This window comes from Aythya fuligula, chromosome 9, assembly GCF_009819795.1.
Source record: "Aythya fuligula isolate bAytFul2 chromosome 9, bAytFul2.pri, whole genome shotgun sequence".
NCBI classification, from domain to species: domain Eukaryota; kingdom Metazoa; phylum Chordata; class Aves; order Anseriformes; family Anatidae; genus Aythya; species Aythya fuligula.
The window spans coordinates 3,633,417-3,655,111 of record NC_045567.1 but is presented as its reverse complement, the minus strand read 5'-3'; the positions used below and the strand labels follow the sequence as shown (position 1 = coordinate 3,655,111).

The 21,695-nt window shown below is 36.2% G+C and overlaps 1 protein-coding gene across 1 annotated transcript in view; it reads right to left on the bottom strand.

Moving 5' to 3' along the window:
* Nucleotides 1-21,695, bottom strand: part of LOC116492768 (collagen alpha-4(IV) chain-like) — a 68,531-nt gene that overhangs the window by 36,636 nt on the left and 10,200 nt on the right. The window contains exons 5-18 of the mRNA XM_032193741.1: nucleotides 15,114-15,248; nucleotides 14,177-14,221; nucleotides 12,418-12,534; nucleotides 9,592-9,660; nucleotides 9,327-9,362; nucleotides 8,472-8,534; nucleotides 7,970-8,005; nucleotides 7,746-7,787; nucleotides 6,991-7,071; nucleotides 5,805-5,858; nucleotides 4,510-4,569; nucleotides 3,678-3,722; nucleotides 2,595-2,648; nucleotides 416-485 (exon numbers count right to left, since the gene is read on the bottom strand). Coding sequence (XP_032049632.1) covers nucleotides 416-485; nucleotides 2,595-2,648; nucleotides 3,678-3,722; nucleotides 4,510-4,569; nucleotides 5,805-5,858; nucleotides 6,991-7,071; nucleotides 7,746-7,787; nucleotides 7,970-8,005; nucleotides 8,472-8,534; nucleotides 9,327-9,362; nucleotides 9,592-9,660; nucleotides 12,418-12,534; nucleotides 14,177-14,221; nucleotides 15,114-15,248 — 907 coding nt within the window. The remainder of the gene's footprint in view (nucleotides 1-415; nucleotides 486-2,594; nucleotides 2,649-3,677; nucleotides 3,723-4,509; nucleotides 4,570-5,804; nucleotides 5,859-6,990; nucleotides 7,072-7,745; nucleotides 7,788-7,969; nucleotides 8,006-8,471; nucleotides 8,535-9,326; nucleotides 9,363-9,591; nucleotides 9,661-12,417; nucleotides 12,535-14,176; nucleotides 14,222-15,113; nucleotides 15,249-21,695) is intronic.

Sequence of the window (21,695 nt, the reverse complement as noted above, 5' to 3'; positions counted from 1 at the left end):
GCTGTGCAATGAGAGGTTTAATTGCTATCTAAAATCTGTGTGTTGTGGCAATTCTGAAATCAGGATTTCTAAATTACAATATGAAGTCTGATTGTTTTATTTACCATCCATTACCCAGCACAGGCTTATTTTTCAGAGCTGTTTCCTAAATATGCCTAGGTCCAATAACAAGGGATAGTCTGGCAGACCTAGCTGTGACTGTGTGCATAAAGATCTTTCAAGTGAACATTTAATCTGAAACATGTATGTTTAATGTAGTTCCAGTAAGATCAGTGAGACACAAACTCAGAATGTGGCCACCAGAAGTATAATGTTTTAGTATCTTGTTCCTAATGATCACTTTCTAAAAACACCTTAGCAAAATAGGTCGTACACACTTCACACAGCAGAAAGAGTAGTTAAAATTAGCTTTAACCTTTCATGGGAAGCAATGGAGTTCCAACAGCTCCAGGAGGACCTGGGGGCCCTTTTTCTCCAGGATCCCCCTGTAAGAATCCAACAGTAGATTTCACTGATAGATACAAATATGCAATGCCTTAGCATGCAACTAAAAATTCCAAAATGATGGGGTATACAGGGATGTGACCTATTCATATCACCTGGGCAAGACTTAAAATAATGATCTTTCAGAATAACTGTGACTTAATAATGTAACTATATGTAAATATCTGTTTGGGTTTTCAGAACTTGCAACTGTTGCATCTGATTTCTTTCACGTATTTTAAAGCTGAGTCGATTACAGTAAAATCAGTACCAAATCAGTACCAGTACCAATGAGATGTCTCAAATTAGCAACCAAGTTGCAATTATTTGCCTTAGAATTCCATACAAGAATTTGGAAGTTACTTCTGCGATAACAGATGAGGATTAAGAAAACAAATTTCAGTTTGACAGATATCAATGATAAGAGATACTCAAAATTCTTATAATAAATTGAAATCATCTGCATTAGGGAAACATAAAAGTGCCTACTAATAGCAAGGAAAATCACTTTTGCTTGGAGGATTTCTAAATTAGCTTGGATTCTGATATTTAGAATTGCAAGTGAAGTGAACTTTAGGGAAGTCTTTTATGTGGCAAATTGTATTAGACTTTTTGCTTTGGTGTAGATTAGGAATCAACCCTGCTCTCTTCAGCAAATGGGAACAGAGGAAACAAGAATGTGAATCTGGGAACTGCATAGTTATGTAGCATTCCTCAGGTTGGAGTTCAGGGCCTTTTAGGACACAGACAAGGAGAACTGAGACTGCAAAACTGGATGCCTATCTTTACACTAGTAAAAACAAGGAGTACATGCCTCTTTATGGGATTTCCCTTTTTAAATTTGATATTTCTATGACATTTAAACAGTACCGGAGCTGCCACTGATTGCTGGCCCCTTAATCTTTAGCTTTTGAATGGCCTTTTCCCTTTGACTGTATCTTGCTGAATGAAGTAAGATAATTGTGTACTCTCTATTTTAATTAATAATGTAAACGTGTCTTCCCTAATGATTATAGGAGAGTCTTCTGTGTAGCAGGAAATAAAAAAATAAACCTAATATTTTTCCTCCTCTGATGAACTTAAATATTTTGAGATTTTAAAAATTAATGTAATGATGATAAAACTAAAAAAGATTTGTGGAATAGATGCATATGGCCCAAGTCTTTTATGATTTGTATGTTTAACACTAGCGTAAGATAAGAAAGAACTGAAGAATTTTCAAGCCAAGGTCGACAGTATCTGGTCTTGGTGGTTTTTGAAAAGCAGAGTATGACTGATCATCTCCCTTTTGCAGCCTTCAGAAAAGAATTCAAAGAATTTTTAATGTGAAATATCACTAGACTGGCATCTGGATCTTCTGGAATTGGATTAAGCATGCTTTTCAGAAGAATGTTCTTCTCTTTTACTCCTTAGCTCCCCAGACATGACACTGATACTTCTAGCCCCTAATAGAAAGCAGCATCCATTATAAAATTCCAGCATCATCTATGTGAGCAAAAGCAATAAATGTTTAAACAAAGCCAGTGTGAAGGAGTGCAGTTTCTACTCTGGTAACCACCTTGAAAAAGCTATTTATGAGGGCAGGATGAATGCATGCAAAGAGACTTTGGTAAGTCATGCAAACAAGCCCATCTGACTCAAATTTTTCCACCTCCTTTGATGACAATTATTATACTAGTTCATGGGCCAAATCACCTACAGTAGCAGGCTACCTATGGTAAAGGAAGTATCCATACGACTCTTGGGAACGCAACTCAACAATGAATAACTTGCAGAGTACAACTCATGGATTAGATTTTCCATACTGGTACAGGTAAGGGTAACTATTGGCAAATGGAATTTACTAATCCTTATGGTATACAAAGTGGAATTTCCACCCTCCCACACACCAAGCACGAATGCTTACTTACACTGCTGGTTACTACCACTGTACTGAGTAAGCATGACTCTAATGAAAACAGTAAATCTTAAAAGCAATTATGACTGTAGAAAAGGCAAGGATCTGATAAACAGGTACATTTGGGAAGAATCATTAGCATTGATATAAGGGAGTGTGTGTCTGTGTGTGTGCGCATGCTTGTGTTTTGTGTTTTTGTTTTTTTTTTTTTTACCTTTATGCCTGGATAGCCAGGTTGCCCAGGAAAACCAGCAGTTCCTGTTTCTCCCTGTAAAGGATCACATATGTACCATTTGGTAAATCTGTTGCAACATTAATATAATTAACTGTACAAAAGACAATGAGACAGTCATACAATGAGACTGTCACCTTATAATTGCATCCACAGTTGTTTTTTTCAGAGAAATTCACTGGGTTTGTATGAGAGATGACATGTTACATAGAATCCTTTCCATAAAAATTAGTAATAAAAACAAGTATTTCTCCAGGTTATTTAGATAGTTGTCAGTGGATTCAATGTAGCTGGGGCACAGAACTACTTGGAATACATACCAGAAGACTTTAACAGACTGTTTAACACAACTGAAACTGGCTTGCTGCCTGGTGAATGATCCTCTTAAAATATTATTGCATGGGAAACAGCTGCTTATCAGTTCCTCCTGGCCTTTTATGATCTTTTATGATATACTTATCCATCCCCTTAGGTAGTCAGTGGTTTAAAAAAAGAAAAAACAGAGTAAAATGTAATTCTGCAGATAGAAGTCATCTGGAACATAACTCTACACACAAATACCTGTACACTAATGTGCTTTGTGAATAGCATGATCATTACCTTCATTAGATTTAGAAATGAACAGGGAAGAGGAAAAAGGGTGAGACATAGATCTATGTATGTACATCTGTTATTCTTTAATCCATGTTCTAAGTTCATAACTACTACTGGATTTTTTTGAGCCAGAAGTATTAAAAAAATGTGTATAACACAAAATCACAAAAAGAATGTGACCATGGCAAGTGTACCATGCTGTGTGCCTTTTCTATTGTGATATCTGCATGTCCCACTGCTTTCCCTTCTGCTTACAACTTCATATCCCATTAGCCAATTCCATACAAATTTCAAAGAGTGGCAGAAATTCAAAGACACAGTTCATACAACTTTTGTGGCAACAAGTAACACAAGGACATAAGGCTGTCAAGCTATCAAGTATGAGGAAATTCTATATCTGCACAAACCAATAGAAAATCAAACCTCACTGATGCTACTGTTCAGAGAGCTGCTTGTGCTTTGTCTTCTTACCTTTATTCCAGGAAAGCCTGCAGGTCCGTAAGAACCAGGACTACCCTGATAAAAGTAAATAGAATCCAAGATAAAATGGTAAAAACTTAATCAAAATTACACTTGTGCAGAATTGCTAAGCAGACAATTCCTCAGACAATTATTACCTTGGTTAATATTTCCCAGTAGCTAGCACTTGCAAAGTTTTTGCAAATAGTTTATGAGAGATGGTCATGAATTTGAACTATAGCTCAGAGTAAACCAGACAGGTCTTCATTTATTTTTATCGCATCGCAGTAAGTATAGTAATAGGTATGTTGCTCCATGTGAGTACTGTTAGGCAAATCAAGAACAAGCTGCTGTAAAAAAACTGCCATTGGCAGGTATGGAATACATTTAAAGCAGTGTGTTAGTATTGTGCTATTCTAGAGAAGCTTTATGCAGCACTGAATATTTAAAGAAAAACCGCAGAGATTTGCTTTCTTTCCAAGGAAGGAAAGTCTCTATGAACTTATGTTTAAGTGTGGAACAGGGTGACTCCCAGGACTCCTAAATATTCTATACAGAAAGTATGACAAATTATTAAGAAAAGAAAAGAAAAGAAAAGAAAAGAAAAGAAAAGAAAAGAAAAGAAAAGAAAAGAAAAGAAAAGAAAAGAAAAGAAAAGAAAAGAAAAGAAAAGAAAAGAAAAGAAAAGAAAAGAAAAGAAAAGAAAAGAAAAGAAAAGAAAAAAGAAAAGAAAAAAGAAAAGAAAAGAAAAATCTTGTTTGGAAATACATACTTAAACCAACAAATATTTTATGAATCGAATTATAGTGAATTTGCAAAATAATTTATTCTGGAACTTCCTTACCCGCAATCCGGGGAATCCAGCAATGCCTTTTTCACCCTTTTCTCCTCTCCCAGGTATACCCTGGAGCATTCAAAACACTCAGTTTAAACAAACCGCTTGGTTAAGCATAAAATTTTATGCTTAGGCATAAAATTTATTTTAAGTGCATGTTTATTTGTTTATGTATATATTAGATTAATGGATCTTGTTTCGCTTGCTAGGGTCAACCATTGGGACTTAGTTCATACAGTACTACCACAGTAGTGTCTTCATAGCTTCCGTTATTCAAGAACCCTGCATGATCTCTTCTCCAACCTTAAAGTGCTTTCAGCAGTTTGAAATTTTTGGGGCTGTGGGCACCTTTTGGGCACCATCACACAATTCCTCAATTCCTGCTTGTAACTAACAAGTGTACAATTACCAACAAGTACAGCTCTGTAGGTTGTACAATAGTAGAACAACCATATAAATCCCACATTTTTCAAAGTAAATCTTATATAAAAGGATGGGGTTTGTCTCCTTTTCCAGTGCTAAGTAACAGTAGTCTGGTTATGATGGAAAATGACTTCCTGAAAAAGTGCTAGACTTTGAACTCAGAAATGTGATGTTCAGACTTCTTGCTTCTTCTGTTCTGCCTATGAAGTTAAATAAGTGTGTAACATAAACTAGCTTCATTCTTTTGTTATCTTCTGTTATCTTCTATTTTTTTCTGAGATCTGGTAGTTTCCTGTCTGTGGATTTCTCCCCTCCAAATCTATCCTTTCTGTGACTGTTTCTGCTCAGCATTCAGGAACTCCTTAGTGGCATATCAGCGTTTAAGCAAATTATACTGACAGAAAGAAAAGCAAAGCTAGAGGAGACTACAAACAGCAACTCTTTCTTCAGACAGGTGTCTCTGCTTTGTCTACGCTCGAGGACACCCAGAATCTGAAGGTAAAGTCTTTCCCTTACAAACTTAGGGAAAGAGACATATGCCCCATAAAGAACACAAACATATCTTCTCAATTTCTCTCCTTGAGAAAAAATAATACGTTCTTCTGTTTTCTTCACAGTCCCAGTCACTTGTGTCAACAGTCCAACTGGAAACAACACTGACCTTTCACAGCCAGGCAACATCTGATAGGTAGGTATAAAACAGACTGGGAGAGGTTTTTGAAATGATTTTGAAAGGGTTTTGAAATATTTTTGCTTTCACACTGATATAGGTGGTGATTAAGTGCTGTTATGTCTTCTATGACCTCGTGCTTTAAAATATTAACTTAAAAATAACAGGACTTCACCAGCATCATTGAAAAAAAAAAAATTGCATTACTTACTTTGGGTCCACGCGGTCCTCGGTATCCTGTTATTCCGGGTAGTCCTTTTTGGCCCTGTGTATGCAGGAAAAGTTTTTGTATATGTTACTACAGAGGACATACTTATGTGTCATTTAACATTTTAAAGTCCTGTTCTGAATTACAACTATTAAAATGCTACTGGGCCTGTTCTCCTAGGTGTACCAGGCAGAAGGAAACAAGAAAAATAATTAGTTACTGATTTTTATTTGTTAACACATTGTCAAACCAGCACAATGACTATGGACTGAGATAGATGTATCTTTTCAATTGCAGAGACATGCTAATTGGGACTTTGTTCCTACAGACATGTATGAGTAGTTCTTTTTTGTCTGTGGCTCTACTAGTTTGATGCAAGTTTTCACATATATAAATCTATGCCTTTGCACACAGCTCCAGTCTGAACGGGATACGTGGTGCATTACATGGTCACAATCACGTCGTGTTGCACAATGTCCTAAGTCACACTCAGCAGTAACGTGGAGTTTATACAGATTCTTGTGCTTCTTTCCTTCTTTCTCATACAGCTCTACATAGCAGCCCTTTCCATAATGAAAACCTAAGATCCAGTACATGAAATCTATTAGTTCCCTGAGTTGAGGCTGTGGGGCTGGCAATGTTGAAATTCACATTTTCATTTCTGTATTCCTGCAAATCAGACTTGAGAAACACAGAGACGACAACACAGGGGTCTCCAAAACGCAAGATTTGCAATTCCTTTTTTAACATGCATTCTAATGCTTTAAGGTATACAGTTGTAGCTACAGTAGGTGTATCACTGAAGAAATACAATAAAAGGATTTTGCATTAAAAATAAACAAAATCACCCTTATTTTCATATCAACAGAGCACCCTAAAAGGATTAAGGTTGACAGCTCAAAACATTACACTAGATAAATCTCAAAGAGAATATGCCAAAGATCTGAAAAATAAAAGCCTTACTGAAGAGCCACAAAAGAGATTCAATACTGAAGTAATAATCTTTGCTTGAAATGCAAAGATTTGCCTGAAATATGATTTACTAATGATGCGAAGTAATGAAAACCAAAGCAAGGGCAGTAGCTCCTTTTTTCATCAAGACAGGCTGTTTATGCCATCCTTACAAAAATTACATCACAGGATTGTACTTGCCAAGTTGATTACGGTTAAATGTGAAGACAATTAACACCTTTTCTCCTTTAAACAGCTGAGCTCCAGGAGGTCCAACTAACAATGGTGACCCAGGTGGTCCAGGAAGTCCAACATCGCCCTGTGGAAGTGAAAGGTATACAGAAAGATGTTCTGTTCCATGCAGCTTTCAGTGAGACTCAGCATGTTTTTCTGTTGTACTACAGCACTACATATTTTTGTACTTATGGAGCACATACTTGTACTAATGCCTATAGGTAAAGAAGGGTTTGTACTGAGATCTGTAAGCCTCTCCACAGTCTTCGCTGATAAGTATGGCTCACAATCTTAATAACCATTCTATTCTCATCACTCATTAAAGATAATGTTACAAGTAAGGAAATAAATGAGAACCCTGTACTCATGGCTCCTGCTCCAAGTCTGCTGTGGAGATGGTTACAGGATGGTTGTGTGCACATACAGTCTGTCATGCTCCAAACCAACACCTTGTGCATGTTAGAAATTTACACCAATTCTAAAACGTGACTGGAAACATTCACAGAAGAAAAATCAAATATTCCACTTTGATTCTGTAAATCCTTGGTATGCTACCAGGGAGAGACTGGGAGAGGAAACATTGTGCTTGTTCTTTTCTTACACTCTTTCCCTGGCATCTGCTACTGAACACAGCAAGAGATTACATTCAGGAACTGACCTAGTACAGACACTATTACTGCAAAGGTATTACTGTGGTTCTTAGGGTATACTTCTAATTCTACAATAGTAATAACATATTTAATAGTACTTTTTTCTTACCGGCTCCCCCTTTTGTCCATCTACTCCAATACCTGGATTTCCCTAGATGACAAAGAAAAAAAGAAGTGCATAGTTTGAAAGTAATTAGAAAACGTTGACATGATAATTTAATCAAGTAACTCTTCTGAAAAATTTGGTAACAAATAGCCATGAAGGACATTTCAAATATCTCTATTAATTAATCTATTGGTTCACTAAGAACTTCAGGAAAAGTCATTGCCTACCTGTTCACCTGGCAAACCAGGGTAACCTGGAATACCCTTTAAAAGAGAGTGAAGACAAGTTAATATGTCTGATTTAGAGAGAGAACTTTGCTTTGAAAATTACCTCTACTTGCCAGTATCACCTAGAGGCAGAATTTCCTCTTGGGATGTTCCTATCCCAAAGTGCAATTTACTTATCATAGTCACTGCTTTCAGGAGGGCTCAACTCTGGCTCCCCACTTTTCTGTTTCACAAGGGAAATATCGGAAATAAGGAGGGAACACTAGCAGCATTCCCCCATGACCACAGACTGCCAGGATGCTTCAGGTTAACACAGGCATGGAATGAAACAACATATGCTATACTTCAAAACCAGTAAGGTACAGCAAACATCTCTCTTTTTATCAGCTGCCTCAAAAATTACCTCTAGGCTTTGATTCTCTCTAAGGCAAGTTCTAAAACATGTAAACAAGAATTTACACAAATCTGAAAATGCAAGGCTGTAAAACCACGGTGATCTTACAGGTAAGCCTGGTTGGCCTGGGTATCCACGTGGGCCTGTTGTACCTCTTGACCCTCTAGGACCCTGAAAAAGATGGCAAAAGGCCTGTTGGTGAAAATACCAAGAGTTTACCATTTTCTTCACAAAACTAGTTTCTCCAAAATGCCTGCATCACTTGGACTAGTGGTGCTCCACCCAGGTATTCCTTGCTTGAAGGTATACCATACCTGAAACCTCACTGTCACTAGGGCAGCTCAGCACCAGTTTCTGGATAATACTGTACAGGCACATGTCAATACAATGATATATTATTAATAGTTAAAAGAATACTGTGCTAGTAACTGTGCTACATATAGTATGGGGATTTGAAACAACTCATCAGTGCATACTTTGTTGACAAGCATAAGAAGAGGAACCAAAGTCAAACGAGTGAAAGTCTGTAAGAGCTCAACAATGAAGTTAAACTCTTCTTCTTACATGTTTTAATGGCAAAAAAATGTGGTCATGTGCTACATATTTCTTGGCAGACCCACCAGATACCACTGAAGAAGGTGTCACATTTCTACATCTCTCCTGTGAAGTCTTGAATTTCAAGGAAAAAACGTTTTGCAAACTGAATACATAAAGAGTGACAACTGCTTGATGCACAGTGATTGCCTGCACACAAACCACAATGCAGGTGGGTACAATGCAGCCACCATGAACTGGTTGTGGAGGCTGACAACAGGGGATCGATGTTTGTTAGACTTTATTCTGGAATTTTGCTATTTAAGGCAGGCAAGGAGAAACCCCGGTATTGCTTTATTTTATTAAGAAGGAAAATTTGAAAGATCTTCAAGGCAAAAAGCATGTATAGAATCCACCAACTGTACTTACAGGAATGCCAGGGGGTCCAGGATCACCCCTCTCTCCCTGTAATGACAATCATTTAGCAAAGGAAGTATCACAAGTGTTGACTTCAAATTGTTATCGGAGTTCTCTAAATTTTATAGTTTTTAAGATTTCAATCTATCTGTTCCAGTTGTATATTTGCTTTTAATTTGTGTTTGCAACAAGCTTCACAAACAATGTTTTCACACAATTAAATTTGCCATACATTTTTTCCTACAAGATATGTTTTTTTTCACAATCAGATACTTACTGGGGGTCCTTTTCCAAAATGTGATACAAACACTGAATTTCCTTTTTCTCCTTTTTGCCCTGGATTTCCCTATAATGAAGAAAAAAAAATCTTTTATGTTAGGCTGTACTTTCCTGGTGTCCATATGCCACTAGGTAATCCACTAGAAACACCATAACTGTTTTAGCATGTTGCAGCTCTTTTATCTTACAAGACCCTTAAATGTGAAGTTTTCTTCTGGAAAGCTGAGCAAAACAACTCCTCATAGATTCTGACTCCTGCTCTGAGCATTTCCTTAGCTCTTGGCTACTTCAATATTCTACAATTTTCACAGATTTTGCCTTTAGAATGAAGTATATCAACATTACATTTTCTTTCAGTGAGTCAGTGGCTTTAAGTATTACATACACTGCCTTCTCCAAAAGTCCACGCTGTGATTTAGAAGGATCTAGTGTGTTTCTGCATAAAGTTAAAAAGCTGGGAGTATGGACTGTGTTACATGCACAATATTCAACATTTCCACGTATTAGCAAATATGTTTCACAGTCTACAAAAAAGAAATACACACACACACACCTATAGGTCATATTTATTTTTAAAAATAAAGTTCTTGTGGTTCTTGCTGTGAAGTCCTTTGTATAACCTGGCATATCATAACACCCTCAAAACCTCAGTATGAGTTAGCAAGAGCAGATGACCACTTTTTCAAAATTTAACTGTAACGTTCAATTGACTGTTAACAGCATAATACGTATATATCTGAAGAACAAATATATTAAGACATTATTTCTGATATTTTCTCCTTTGAAATCCTGACATACCAGGTACAATTTAACTGAAGTCCATAACCACTTAACTATTGATTTCAATAAACTGGGTTACTGTTTTCCATGGAGTTTAACCACTTTAAAACTTTACTGGTTTCCTGATATTATCCACTGGCTGTTCAAATCCTGAAGTCAGAATGAAACAGGGAAAGTAGTTATCCCTAGAATGATAGAATAAGAGTTACAGCTGCCTGCAGCTGGATATACCTACAGTAGATGGGATGACATTTACAGGTCACACAGCAGCTGCTAGGGAGCACATTAAGCATCTCAGAAGTTATGCTTGTCTTTCCTTATTTTACATGTCAACTCTTGTGTAATAAAAAATCTTAATTAGATTCAGTTTATTAACTGACTTAAGTAAGAACTTGCAAATAGAAATGAATCTATTTTTTTAATTTATTGGTAAGGTAAATGAAGTAAAGCTGAGGAATATGTACACAGTGCTATATAAAATTATACAAGATTATGTTATAAGTAACAAGTAACATAACAATATTAGCTGTAATATATAGTCAAGTTGGTACTTGGTGCAAGAAAATTGATTTAAAAACAGGCAATCCACACTGAGGTTGGAGTAGCATTCTTGCGCTCAAGCAAATATGGTTACCATGTCTTGTTTTTCTGGATAGCCAAATTAATTTGCATTGGATTTTAGTGTGGATATCCAAGGCTACATGCCTGTTGTACCCTTTTCTTTGTAGGTTGCAAATACTTTTCTAGGCCTAACAAAAAGCATGCTCCTGGAACTGGGAGGGTTTATGCTGCAGTTTGTCCCATGTCTCATTTTTCTTTTATGTCATTTGTCTAATTATTAAAGGCAAAACTCCATTTTGAAAGCCATAAGTAGGAAAACACAGGTAAATGTAATACAGCTGAAACCATTTTACCATTTGGAGTGTAATGGGTTACCTTGAGAGGTATAAAAAATGAGGTTATTAGCAGGTTTTTTATCAGATTGTGTGTTTGACAGTATTTACTACAGGTCCAACACTTGAACTGTATGTTTTTTCTAATTGATAAAATTTGGTAATGTCTTCACACCCCCCCTCATTGTTTGCATATGTCTGAATCAGCATCTTATTTAACTCCTACTAAACACATTCAACTTTTCATGTAAATTGCACTGCTTTTTACTGTTTTATTTAGAAAGGGAAGCACTCAGACCAACTAAGGACATATTATTAATTACTGACAAGTAAAAATTGTTTCCACAAAAGCTCAAAAACTGGTGACTACATCTGTTCAGCAAAACTTCTCTGGAGCTACAATAAGTTATATCCCTTACTGATATGAATCTGTGTTTTATCTTCATTAGAAAATCACTGCTAATCTGACTATTTAAACAATTTTAAAATGCTTTCAATTTTAACAGGAAAAGTGAACAATATGAAAGTAACAATTTCAACTGAAATTATCTCCATGTATACAGATAAACAACGAGGCAAGATTAGGTGTGCACAGAGTGATCGTGAGTAGATAGCTAAAAAGAGACATGTGAAACTGTAAGAGAATGATTTTGGAAGAGACCTACTAGTACATTTTTGTGATCTAACACTAAAAAATCTTAAAATATTACAGGACTTGTTGAAACTTCCACTGATTGACTGCTAACTCATCTCAGGTGTGTTCCTACTATTAAGGCTTTCATGAAGTTTCAAGCAGTAATAAATGGTATGTTTTCAGGGTACTCCTTCGCAGTTTTGCTTCCATAAAATGGTACTAGCTTTGGTGTGGTTAAGTACCAGGGAAACAAAGTAGAATTTAACTCTCAAGCTAGACATATATACTTAAAGGTTATAGGAACTTATTTCACATTCAAGCTCAAACTTAATCCACCAAGGCATCAAGTGTTCTTCATTCCTTTTAACCTTAGCAAGAATAGAAGGTGCCTGGAACTTCACTGTCAAGTAGAAAGCTAGTGCCACAGTGTAAAATCCTTTCATTTAAAGAGCTATTAGCTTGCAAAGGAAATGCAGACATGCAAGAATAACAGCCAATAGGAATGCCTTTAACATACACTAGGACCTCTAGGTCCAATGTATCCATTTTCGCCTGGAAATCCTGGATCGCCTCTTGAGCCATTGCAGCCATCTACACCACGTTTGCCCCTGGGTCCTTCACTTCCTGGTAATCCCTGAAAGACAGTTTACTTTTTATTAGAGACATGCCATGATACACAGAAAACTAGTTTTTAAATTAACAAAACAATTCAGGAACAAATATCACAGAACTGAAACAGAGGACATCTCACAGTGCTCCCAGCTTCATCCTCTTTACACTAGAAATGTTTTCTAGTGATTTTGTGATCTCTCTCTATATACATGTTTTTTTGTGTGATAAGAAGTGAAAAATCCTCACCTTTTTAACATGTTGTTCTTTGATGCATCACAAATATGACAGGGACAGCACTGGGTAGAGGGCCAGACTGAACTCCCATTTGAATCAATAACTAATGTGCTATTTTCTCAGGGAAAGCAGACTCCAGCTCTTTAACTATAACCTTTCCTGTGGCCGTAAAGAAAAGTCATCCTGTCTAGGAACACATGATGTAATTTTACTATTTCTAAAGGGCATACACAAAGGTCATCTGAAACAGCCTCATATTTTTTAATTGATAGGATAAAATGATGAAAAAGAAGATACAGCTTAACTCAAGTATAAAGTAATCACAGAGAATGACTATATTCCAGAATTGAGGAAGGAATTTTCCAACATAGCAAGACTTAACCAATGTAAAGATAAAGTTTAGTTCTACTTCAAGTTAGATAGTAGGCAATATAAGCAGTGAGTATTTTTGGTTCTGAAAAATAATCAGGAAAGTATCCTGGCCATTTGCCTGAAATGTTCTTGCCAATTTTACTTTCTTCTTATCTTTAAGGCACTTCAACCCAATTTGCGGACACTTTTTCCGATTAACGTTTTTCATCAAAAAGTTATACATTTCTTGGGAGTGCTAGATTTTGGCCCCATGAACTCTACATTGTACACTCTGGTAATAGTCCCATTGTCAAGTTTGGACAGCTGACAAGCAGATGCTAAGATACCCACTCAGTTTCTAGTTCTGTTTTCACTTTAAAAATATAGCATTTTAACTTTGTTTGATCCATATGAAACTAATAACAGCATAAGAATTTAGTTATAAAAAACATTTTTCAAAATACTACATCTAAGAGATACTATTTTTCTTTTACCACACCCATTTCCATACTGAAAACCACATTCAGAAAAATGTATCATCAAATGCTTATATATGTAGGACTCACTTTACTACTTCAGTCTCTATTCAGGTAAAATTCAGTGATTGATTTTTTGATTTATTTATTTCCCTGCAAAAGGACTATGGGGAAAAAAAAAAAAAAAAGTTTGAACAGAAAACAATATACAATTTGAGATAACTTGCCGAGATTTCAGAGATGTAAATAATGCAGCACGCAGGCTATAGCATATTACAGAGCCTAAGAAAACAAACTCACTGTTTTTAATCCTACCACATGCGGGTAGACTTGGGTTAGTCTCTATCTTCACTGCCCCTCTCCCCCATGGAAATGATTTACTTACCTCACTGAGATTTTGTGCAATTTGATATAAGTACTAAACACAGTCAATGTTATCCTGGCTACTTAACATTTTTGCAACATATGTAATTCTGAGGTAGTACAATAAGAATGGATGGATATAAAACCAAACAATTTATTAAGTGTATTATTCTATCAGAAGACTTGCTTTGACTTTATAGAAACCATGATTTTCTATAGCAATATTCATTCAATACGTACAGGAACACCATCTAGACCAGGAAATCCTGGGACTCCAGTTGGGCCCTAAAAACAGGTGACATAAAAAAAACAAAGTTGCTGACGTCATTAACTCTTTAGAAGAAGTGACTAACTAACTAAATAAATATTATATATTGACAAACAATAAATGCTTGTTTGAAATATGAATCAAAGCCTTAATTATTATCAGAAATAAATATCTCACAAAAGGCTTAGTATCAGACTAGCCAACAGGTACTCATGTAACAGGACAAATGTCTATTTCTCATATTCATTCTTTCTCCAACAACTATAAATACACAAAGTGAAAGTTGACTATAATTTACAACATTATTCTGTACTTAATTTCATGACCTGTTCCTGTTTTGATAATACCTGTAGCACAATTTCTATTTACAGGGCTTATATCTCACCTATTAGACACTTGCCTTAGTGATTTTAATCATCCACTAAGATGTGAAATTAGACCATTAAAATTAATATAAAGTACAAAGAGCTAAGTACATGGATTGCACAGCTATGAACGATACAGACCTGAACTGCAGTTTATACTCCGTAAATGGCAGTAAAATTATATTTAGTGTTCGGTGCTTTTAAAACCGCCTTGCTCCTCCCTCCATTCCTCCCTATTCCCCATTCCTCTGCATTCCTCCCACAGTCCTCTGAGGTTAAGGAGGATGACACGATATATACTAATCAGAAACTTGATCTTTTTCATTTTTTTCTTCTGAGAATTCTAAATTCTCAATCCAAAGGGAAAAATAATCCCTGAAATACTTTTTCCAAAGAAAGCCGTAATTGATTTCAATGAGAATTTTGGGTGAGCAAGAGGGTAGTTTGGCAAATGCTTTCTAATCATGCAGGTTCTGTTTTACTTGTTAGCATTTAACAATATATATTGTATATATCCAAAAGATATGTCTATGATGTTTCCTACCTTATCACCTTTTTCTCCAGCTGGCCCAGGCTGCCCATTCTCACCTCTCTGTCCTTTTTCCCCTGGCAGACCGGCTGGTCCTGCAGATCCCAAGGATCCAATTGGACCTTGAGCTCCCAGCTCACCAGGCTGACCCTGAAAAGAGTCCAAATAAGCCAGTGAATAATACTGTAAACCTCACAATAGGCAGCATTTTGCAGATGACTGTATGGATAAAACAAAGCTTACAATGTTATCATTCAAAACAGCTTACAGTACAGGCAGCAGATCTGTTCCATGCATTAGATGCTATAGGAACAGAAGTTTCAAATTTAACAATTTGGTCAACGTGATAATTTCTTTTCATCTTCATCAGGTGTCCAGCACTACCTCTCCAAGATATCTGGGATAAATTGCAAGTTCTCCTGGGTCTATCAGTGTAACTCCTTCTGCAAGAACAAGACTCTACTGAGCATCATATTTTTGCCAATAAGTGTTGGCTCATTTTAGACAAAAGGGCTTTGTAGACATTAGAACAAATCAAGAGAGTTCCCTCTCTCTTTCAAGCCACATTATATATTCATTATCTTAAGTTTTTCTAGCTCACATATCTTTTATCATCACTCTCAGATTTTAATGCCTTATATAATAGGTGTGAAGTTTCCCATAGGAAAAAATGATAGTTATTAGCAAATGCATTTACAGAAAGAATAAATTTGAATAGATTGAGTTACAAATGTTTAGGAGGCTGCAGAATGTCACTTATTTATACACAGCTCTAAATTCAATATCTGCACCTGTAGTATCATACAGATCATCTCTATGTGTTTCTATGAAGTTTTCCAAGGTAATCCATATTTTCAAGTAAAAACACTCTGCCTTACAAAACAACTGGATTTCTTAGTTTATAGCGTTGGTATGGAGTTGTTTTGGTTTTTGTTCTGTGCTACTTAACAACTATTAAATCACAGACTCAGTGCTAAGTAAAATAAGGTTTCTAGTCAAACATTTCACATATGAGCTGTCTGCACTTTCATCCTACAAAGCCTACATAATGGTCTTCGTTACTCATTTTTTCATCATAACGTTATTCATATTTTTCATTATATATCAACATAACAGTTTTGCTATAAGTTGTTTTAAGAGCGTTTTGCTTTATTTCAGAGTTAGTCCATCAGTTATACCACATCATTTAAAAAGAGAGCAAAATGGATCCCCATGCTTTCCAGAAAAAAAAAAAAAAAAAGGCTATAAGGCTATGGCTTTAAGACCACTTGAGGGCAGTAAACGATGTTTCAGTACAATCTCCATTCACAGAAATGACAAACCATATATTCATTTCTATGAATGGATTTAGGAAAAACAAAAGGATAGAAATCAAAGGTGGCTGTAGACATGTATGTTAGCTCCAGGCATCAAATTATGTTGAAGTGATAGAACCAAATTCCATTCTGCTGAGTGTAGACTGAATCTGTCTGAACATAATATTTCTCACAAATTGCAAGCAGGGCCTTAAACCATCTTTTTTTTTCTCTAAACCTCAGGGCACTAAAACTATGAAAAATAATTTAGTCTAGAGGCTAGGAAAAGAAAATAAGTCCTACAAGGATAGTGGAGGACTATCTGAAAGAGTATCCTCATACACCTTGTGTTCTGTTTGTCATTACTGGCACCCCTCACTTAAACCGTGACTTTGTTTCCAATGAAGTCACTTGCAAAAATTCCAGAGCAGAATCAGCATTTTGTCTTCAGCAACAGTTGTTATAATTTTTTGATAGCAGAATTTGAAGTATACAATATTAAGGAAATTAAGAGCTACAAGTATTAAAATCTGCTGATTCTACATTTTTGTTAACAATGAATGGACATTAAGGACTCTGGGTATTATTTGAATATTTGCTTGTATGGGCAATTGCAGACAGTCTGTTGGCAGTGCCTTGCACATCCTCTGTTCTAAAACTGAATTTATTCATTGAAGTACCTTTTAAAGCAGCTATGACAGACTCTTAATACTTGATAAAAAAAAAGACTGGACAACCATTTTAATTATAGCACAATTCTGAGTACTAGAGCAAAAAAAAAAAAAGGACAAGATATTTCTCGCTAATGTTCTGATGCCTTGGTCCTAACAATGCATTTTGCTGACAACATGTTTCTGCAGCAACTTTAATATTTTTAATTAACGTGTACACTCTGCAGCCAATAGTTGAGAAATTTTTCAGATGATATATCCTTTTGGACAGTTGAAGAAACATGATTTTCAGAGTACTCAGAAAAAAGGTGAGAAACCTTATGATGGTAACTGACCCTCATAAGCAATAAACACTTCCAGGATATATGGTCCTTTAGGCTGACAAAATGCCTTCTCTAGTTGCTAAGCTATGAATTTAATTGACTCCATGGTTTATGTCTTCAGCAGGAGGTAGTGAAGTCATAAAACACAGTCACTGAATCCAGAATTCACAATAGGTTTGACAGCTGATACAACTTTAGCATGCCATGTGAAGCTGGTGGATTGTCTCTCTTTCTTTCAGCTCAAAGACTGATAATGACTGGGAGCTTTGTTAAGACCAAACTGATACCATGTCATAACATCTATTATCACATCTATTATTTGTGCCCATCCAATGTGACTACCACAGCATTACAGTCTCAGGACAGCTGTACAAATAAAGAGGATGAAGGTAGTCATGCTTATGTGGAAATGACAAATTAGCTCAGTTAAAATGGACAGAATATTATGTCTTCTCTGCCATCTGACGCCAATAAATTCATTTAGATCCTCACTGCCCTGTTAATTGTCTAGCTCAGGAACTGCCCATGTCAAGACTATGGTCTGTCATTTTAGCATGTCCTGGACTTGACCTGCAGTAAGAAACTGACTTTTGACAAAACAAGACTATATCTTTTAAAAATAAGTATGCTTCCTGTGACTAAGACTTGAAATATTTCACAATCATGCAGAAAAGCATTTAATACTGTGTAGAAAAAAACAATCGCCAGGATTATTTGGAATTACTTTTTTTTGGTAGCCTGAGACACTGAAGAGCACCTGATTTTTAGATTGCCCTGAGCACTATCTGCATGAAAATCAGACATTTTAGAGGCATCTTCACTGGAAAAGCAAACAACAGTTCAAGCTATCAGAGTGAATTCTACGTTTCACTTCTTGTTATCAATAAAGTTAAAAGAAGTCCAATTATTGCCTTCAGTTAGAATATGTTACATGCTATGTGGATGAATCAATGATACGGGAAATGGATATACCTTCTATTCTCATAAACAAAAGCACAACTTCTCAGCAACTGCACAGAATCAGATTGTATGCAAATACTATAGTGCTCTTTTTCATTCTACACTAGACTCTGGCACGTAACCAGTCTTTTTCATTTTACCAGTGGCAGGATTGAGAAAGGGAGGGAAGTAAGAGTAGTCTGGAGGCAACAGAGAGTGTGCACAAAGGCATTTGCAGACAGATGTTTTCTTTTGTAATTTGCTTTGTGAGGTGGAAGTATCTGCTGCTACTCTAAGCTCCACTCTTGTCCTCTCCCCTTTTGGAAGAACAGGTCTTTTATACAGCCAAGCCACAGCTTCCAGTACTTGTAGGGGTGTCCATTCTGGGAAGTTTCCACTCCTCCACTGTAACTGTGTAGGACTGGGACCAAAACTTTTTCACTCCAAGTCAAGGCTTCAAAATCAACCTTCTAAATATTAACATTATCGAGATGAGATACAGATAGGAAAACACATGACTAAGTGACTTTAAATCCTCCCTCTTTTCATTATTAGAGTAATTTTTTCTTTGAGGATCAAACAAATATATGGGATGTACTTTATTGTCAATTTGTTCAGAAATAACAGATCACATAGCGCCTTTTAAGTATTAGGTAACTTCTTTTTATAGTCAGATTTTGAGCTGATTAAATGCAGTAGTAACCCTTCACGTTTGACTTGTCTCAGCATCTAGATTATGCTACAACCTACTAGGAAATTCTGTGCTCTTTTAGCATATTTTGTAATGATACAATATGCTAGAGAACATAGTACCTGATGATGCAGCTTAACCGTAATATTTTAGTGAATCACAACAAATCACAGTGAAGAGCTGAAAAAAACAAAACATAACAAAATTGTGAAAAGTGTTAACACTGAACCATGAAAAGAAGAGGTATCCAATAAACCAGCGGGTGTCACTATTGTGTCAAAGAAGTACTGAACCAGAACGATCTTGGCACAGACACTCCAAGAAAGACAAGGGTTGAAAGCAGAGAGCTGCAAATAGACTGTCTTGGACCACAAATGACTAACATCAGATTAGCTAATAAAATAAAATAAACTTTTGCTCTTATTCCATCTCTTGAAGTGTTCAAGTCCAGGTTGTCTGGGGCTTTGACCAATCTGATCTACTGGAAGATATCTCTGCCCATGGCAGGGGAGTTGGAATTAGATGGTCTTGAAGTCCCTTTTTACTCAAATCATTCTTTGATTTTGTGATCCATTTTATTGAAACAAGTCACTGATTGGTGATAGTTGGTTGATTCAAATCTATGAAGAAGAATGATTTTGTAGGGTTTTGTAATCCTTCAAATTCTGTTGCCCAATGTGGAAAAGGTTACCAGTCTGAAGCGACTAAGAAAAACACTATTAATAGTATGATGGGACAGGAGTACCAAAAGTATTAAGGAAAGAAAATATTCAAGGACAAAAGAAGAGATAACTTATTAAATTCAAAACTCTTGAAAAATTTGGAAACATATCTAATATGAAAATTGCTAATTTACAGATGCTGTTGTTGGACACTGTGTATGAAGAACAGTCTCAAAGAGACCTTACAGTGAGGAGAATGGAGTGATCCTGTTCTTACTTCACATTCTGGAAAGTAGATTCCATTCTCTATCAGTTTAAATCACAAAATTTCTAATTTCTGAAACCAGAGAACCACTTTCTGTTCTGCTCAGCTATCAAATAAATAAATAAATAAATAAATAAAAATCTGCTTCAGATATAGGTCTGGGGACTGCCTTTCTCTAGGTCTGTTGTTCTATGGTTCTCAGCTAATGTAAGTGAAATACAATAGAAGTGCTACAGAAATGTATAACTTATGTCAGGAGTCTTATATTTTAAAGAAATTAAATTGTATTTTAGCTAACATACTGAGAGAAATGGTCAAGTACAAGGCAAAAAGTGGGATAGATATGGGTTTTTTCAAATGCTAGTATGCATCTCTGATAAAGGATTCAGCTAAGCACATGCATTTTGAGATCAAATATATGGATTTTGTGTATTTTACAAGCGCTGGATATTCCATGTGAACGACAGATTGCAATTCGTTTGTGTTATTAATGTTCAGTATTTCTACACCATAGTGGCAGGCAAAAAAAGTATCATTTAATAACGCTTCTTAGGCACAAAAAATGACAATTTCCTGTTTCTCAGTTAGAAAACCTTTACACTGTGCTGTAAATTGGACTCAGTTAAGCCACTAGGAAGACATGATAACCCACAGGATCTATTAGAAAGATGTGACAAGAACAGCAATATCAGAAGACAGACCTACCACTGTGTTAAATTTCACCATTAGTATCCCACTGTCCAACTCATTTAGTATCCCTCACAAATGCTTACTCCTTACACCTCATATGCAAGACGTTCCTCTTATGTACCTCTTTGCTATGTTCTCTCCTCACTAGTATAAAAATAGGCCACTCGCTTCATCTGCAAAAGAATGAACATTGGTCTTGCTGAGTTATACTTGTTATTCACTTTGCTCCAGGCATTTCACATGATCTCATAAAGCTTGATCAGGTTGGGTCATGAATAGACGCTTGCTTTCTAAATCTACTTAACTCTATATACAAAGCCAAAGGAATTGAATGGGATCAAACTCTGGGGTCGGCACAGGACAGGTTTACAATTGGTCAGTGCTAACTGCAAACATTTTTTTAATTATCTGTTAAATACTATTAGAGCAACCAGCACTTTTTAGGCCTCTGATTCAACACTTCAAAAATTATTAAGGGTACAACTTCCCATGTTAGAGAAAGAGGGGAAAATGGAGGAAAGATTTCACTATCTCTTTGACATATCATATGAAAGAATAAAGAGGAAGATAAACTAAACCAATGAATTTGCTGTTTGCCTCTAATTACGTTGATTGCTACTGCCTCCTTAAAGTCTCCAAGTCTACTGGGAGAGAAGAGGCAAAAGAAAGTCTCAATTGTTCTGGGCTGGCACCAAAAATCATGAAGAACACTTACTGAACATCCCCAGCTCTCTCAGCCTTTCTCCATAGGAGAGGTGCTCCTCCTCTAAGGATAAGGATAAGTCTTAGACTACCATGTTCAACTGAAGAGAATAAAGAGAATGCCATACATCTGAATCCCCATGGCAAAAGAATTCAAAAATACACAACAGGGGAAAAAAAGTTGGCGTGGGCTACATATACCAATGTAATTCAATTACATACACTGTTGCAGCTCACTCAGATGCTGCCTTTCTCTTTCAGTCTTTGCAAAAGCCCCCCGTATTGCAGTTGCTTGAACATAGCTGGTTGCTCTAAGTCTGGCTTTCCAGCTGGTCTGGATGACATTACTGTCCCACTGC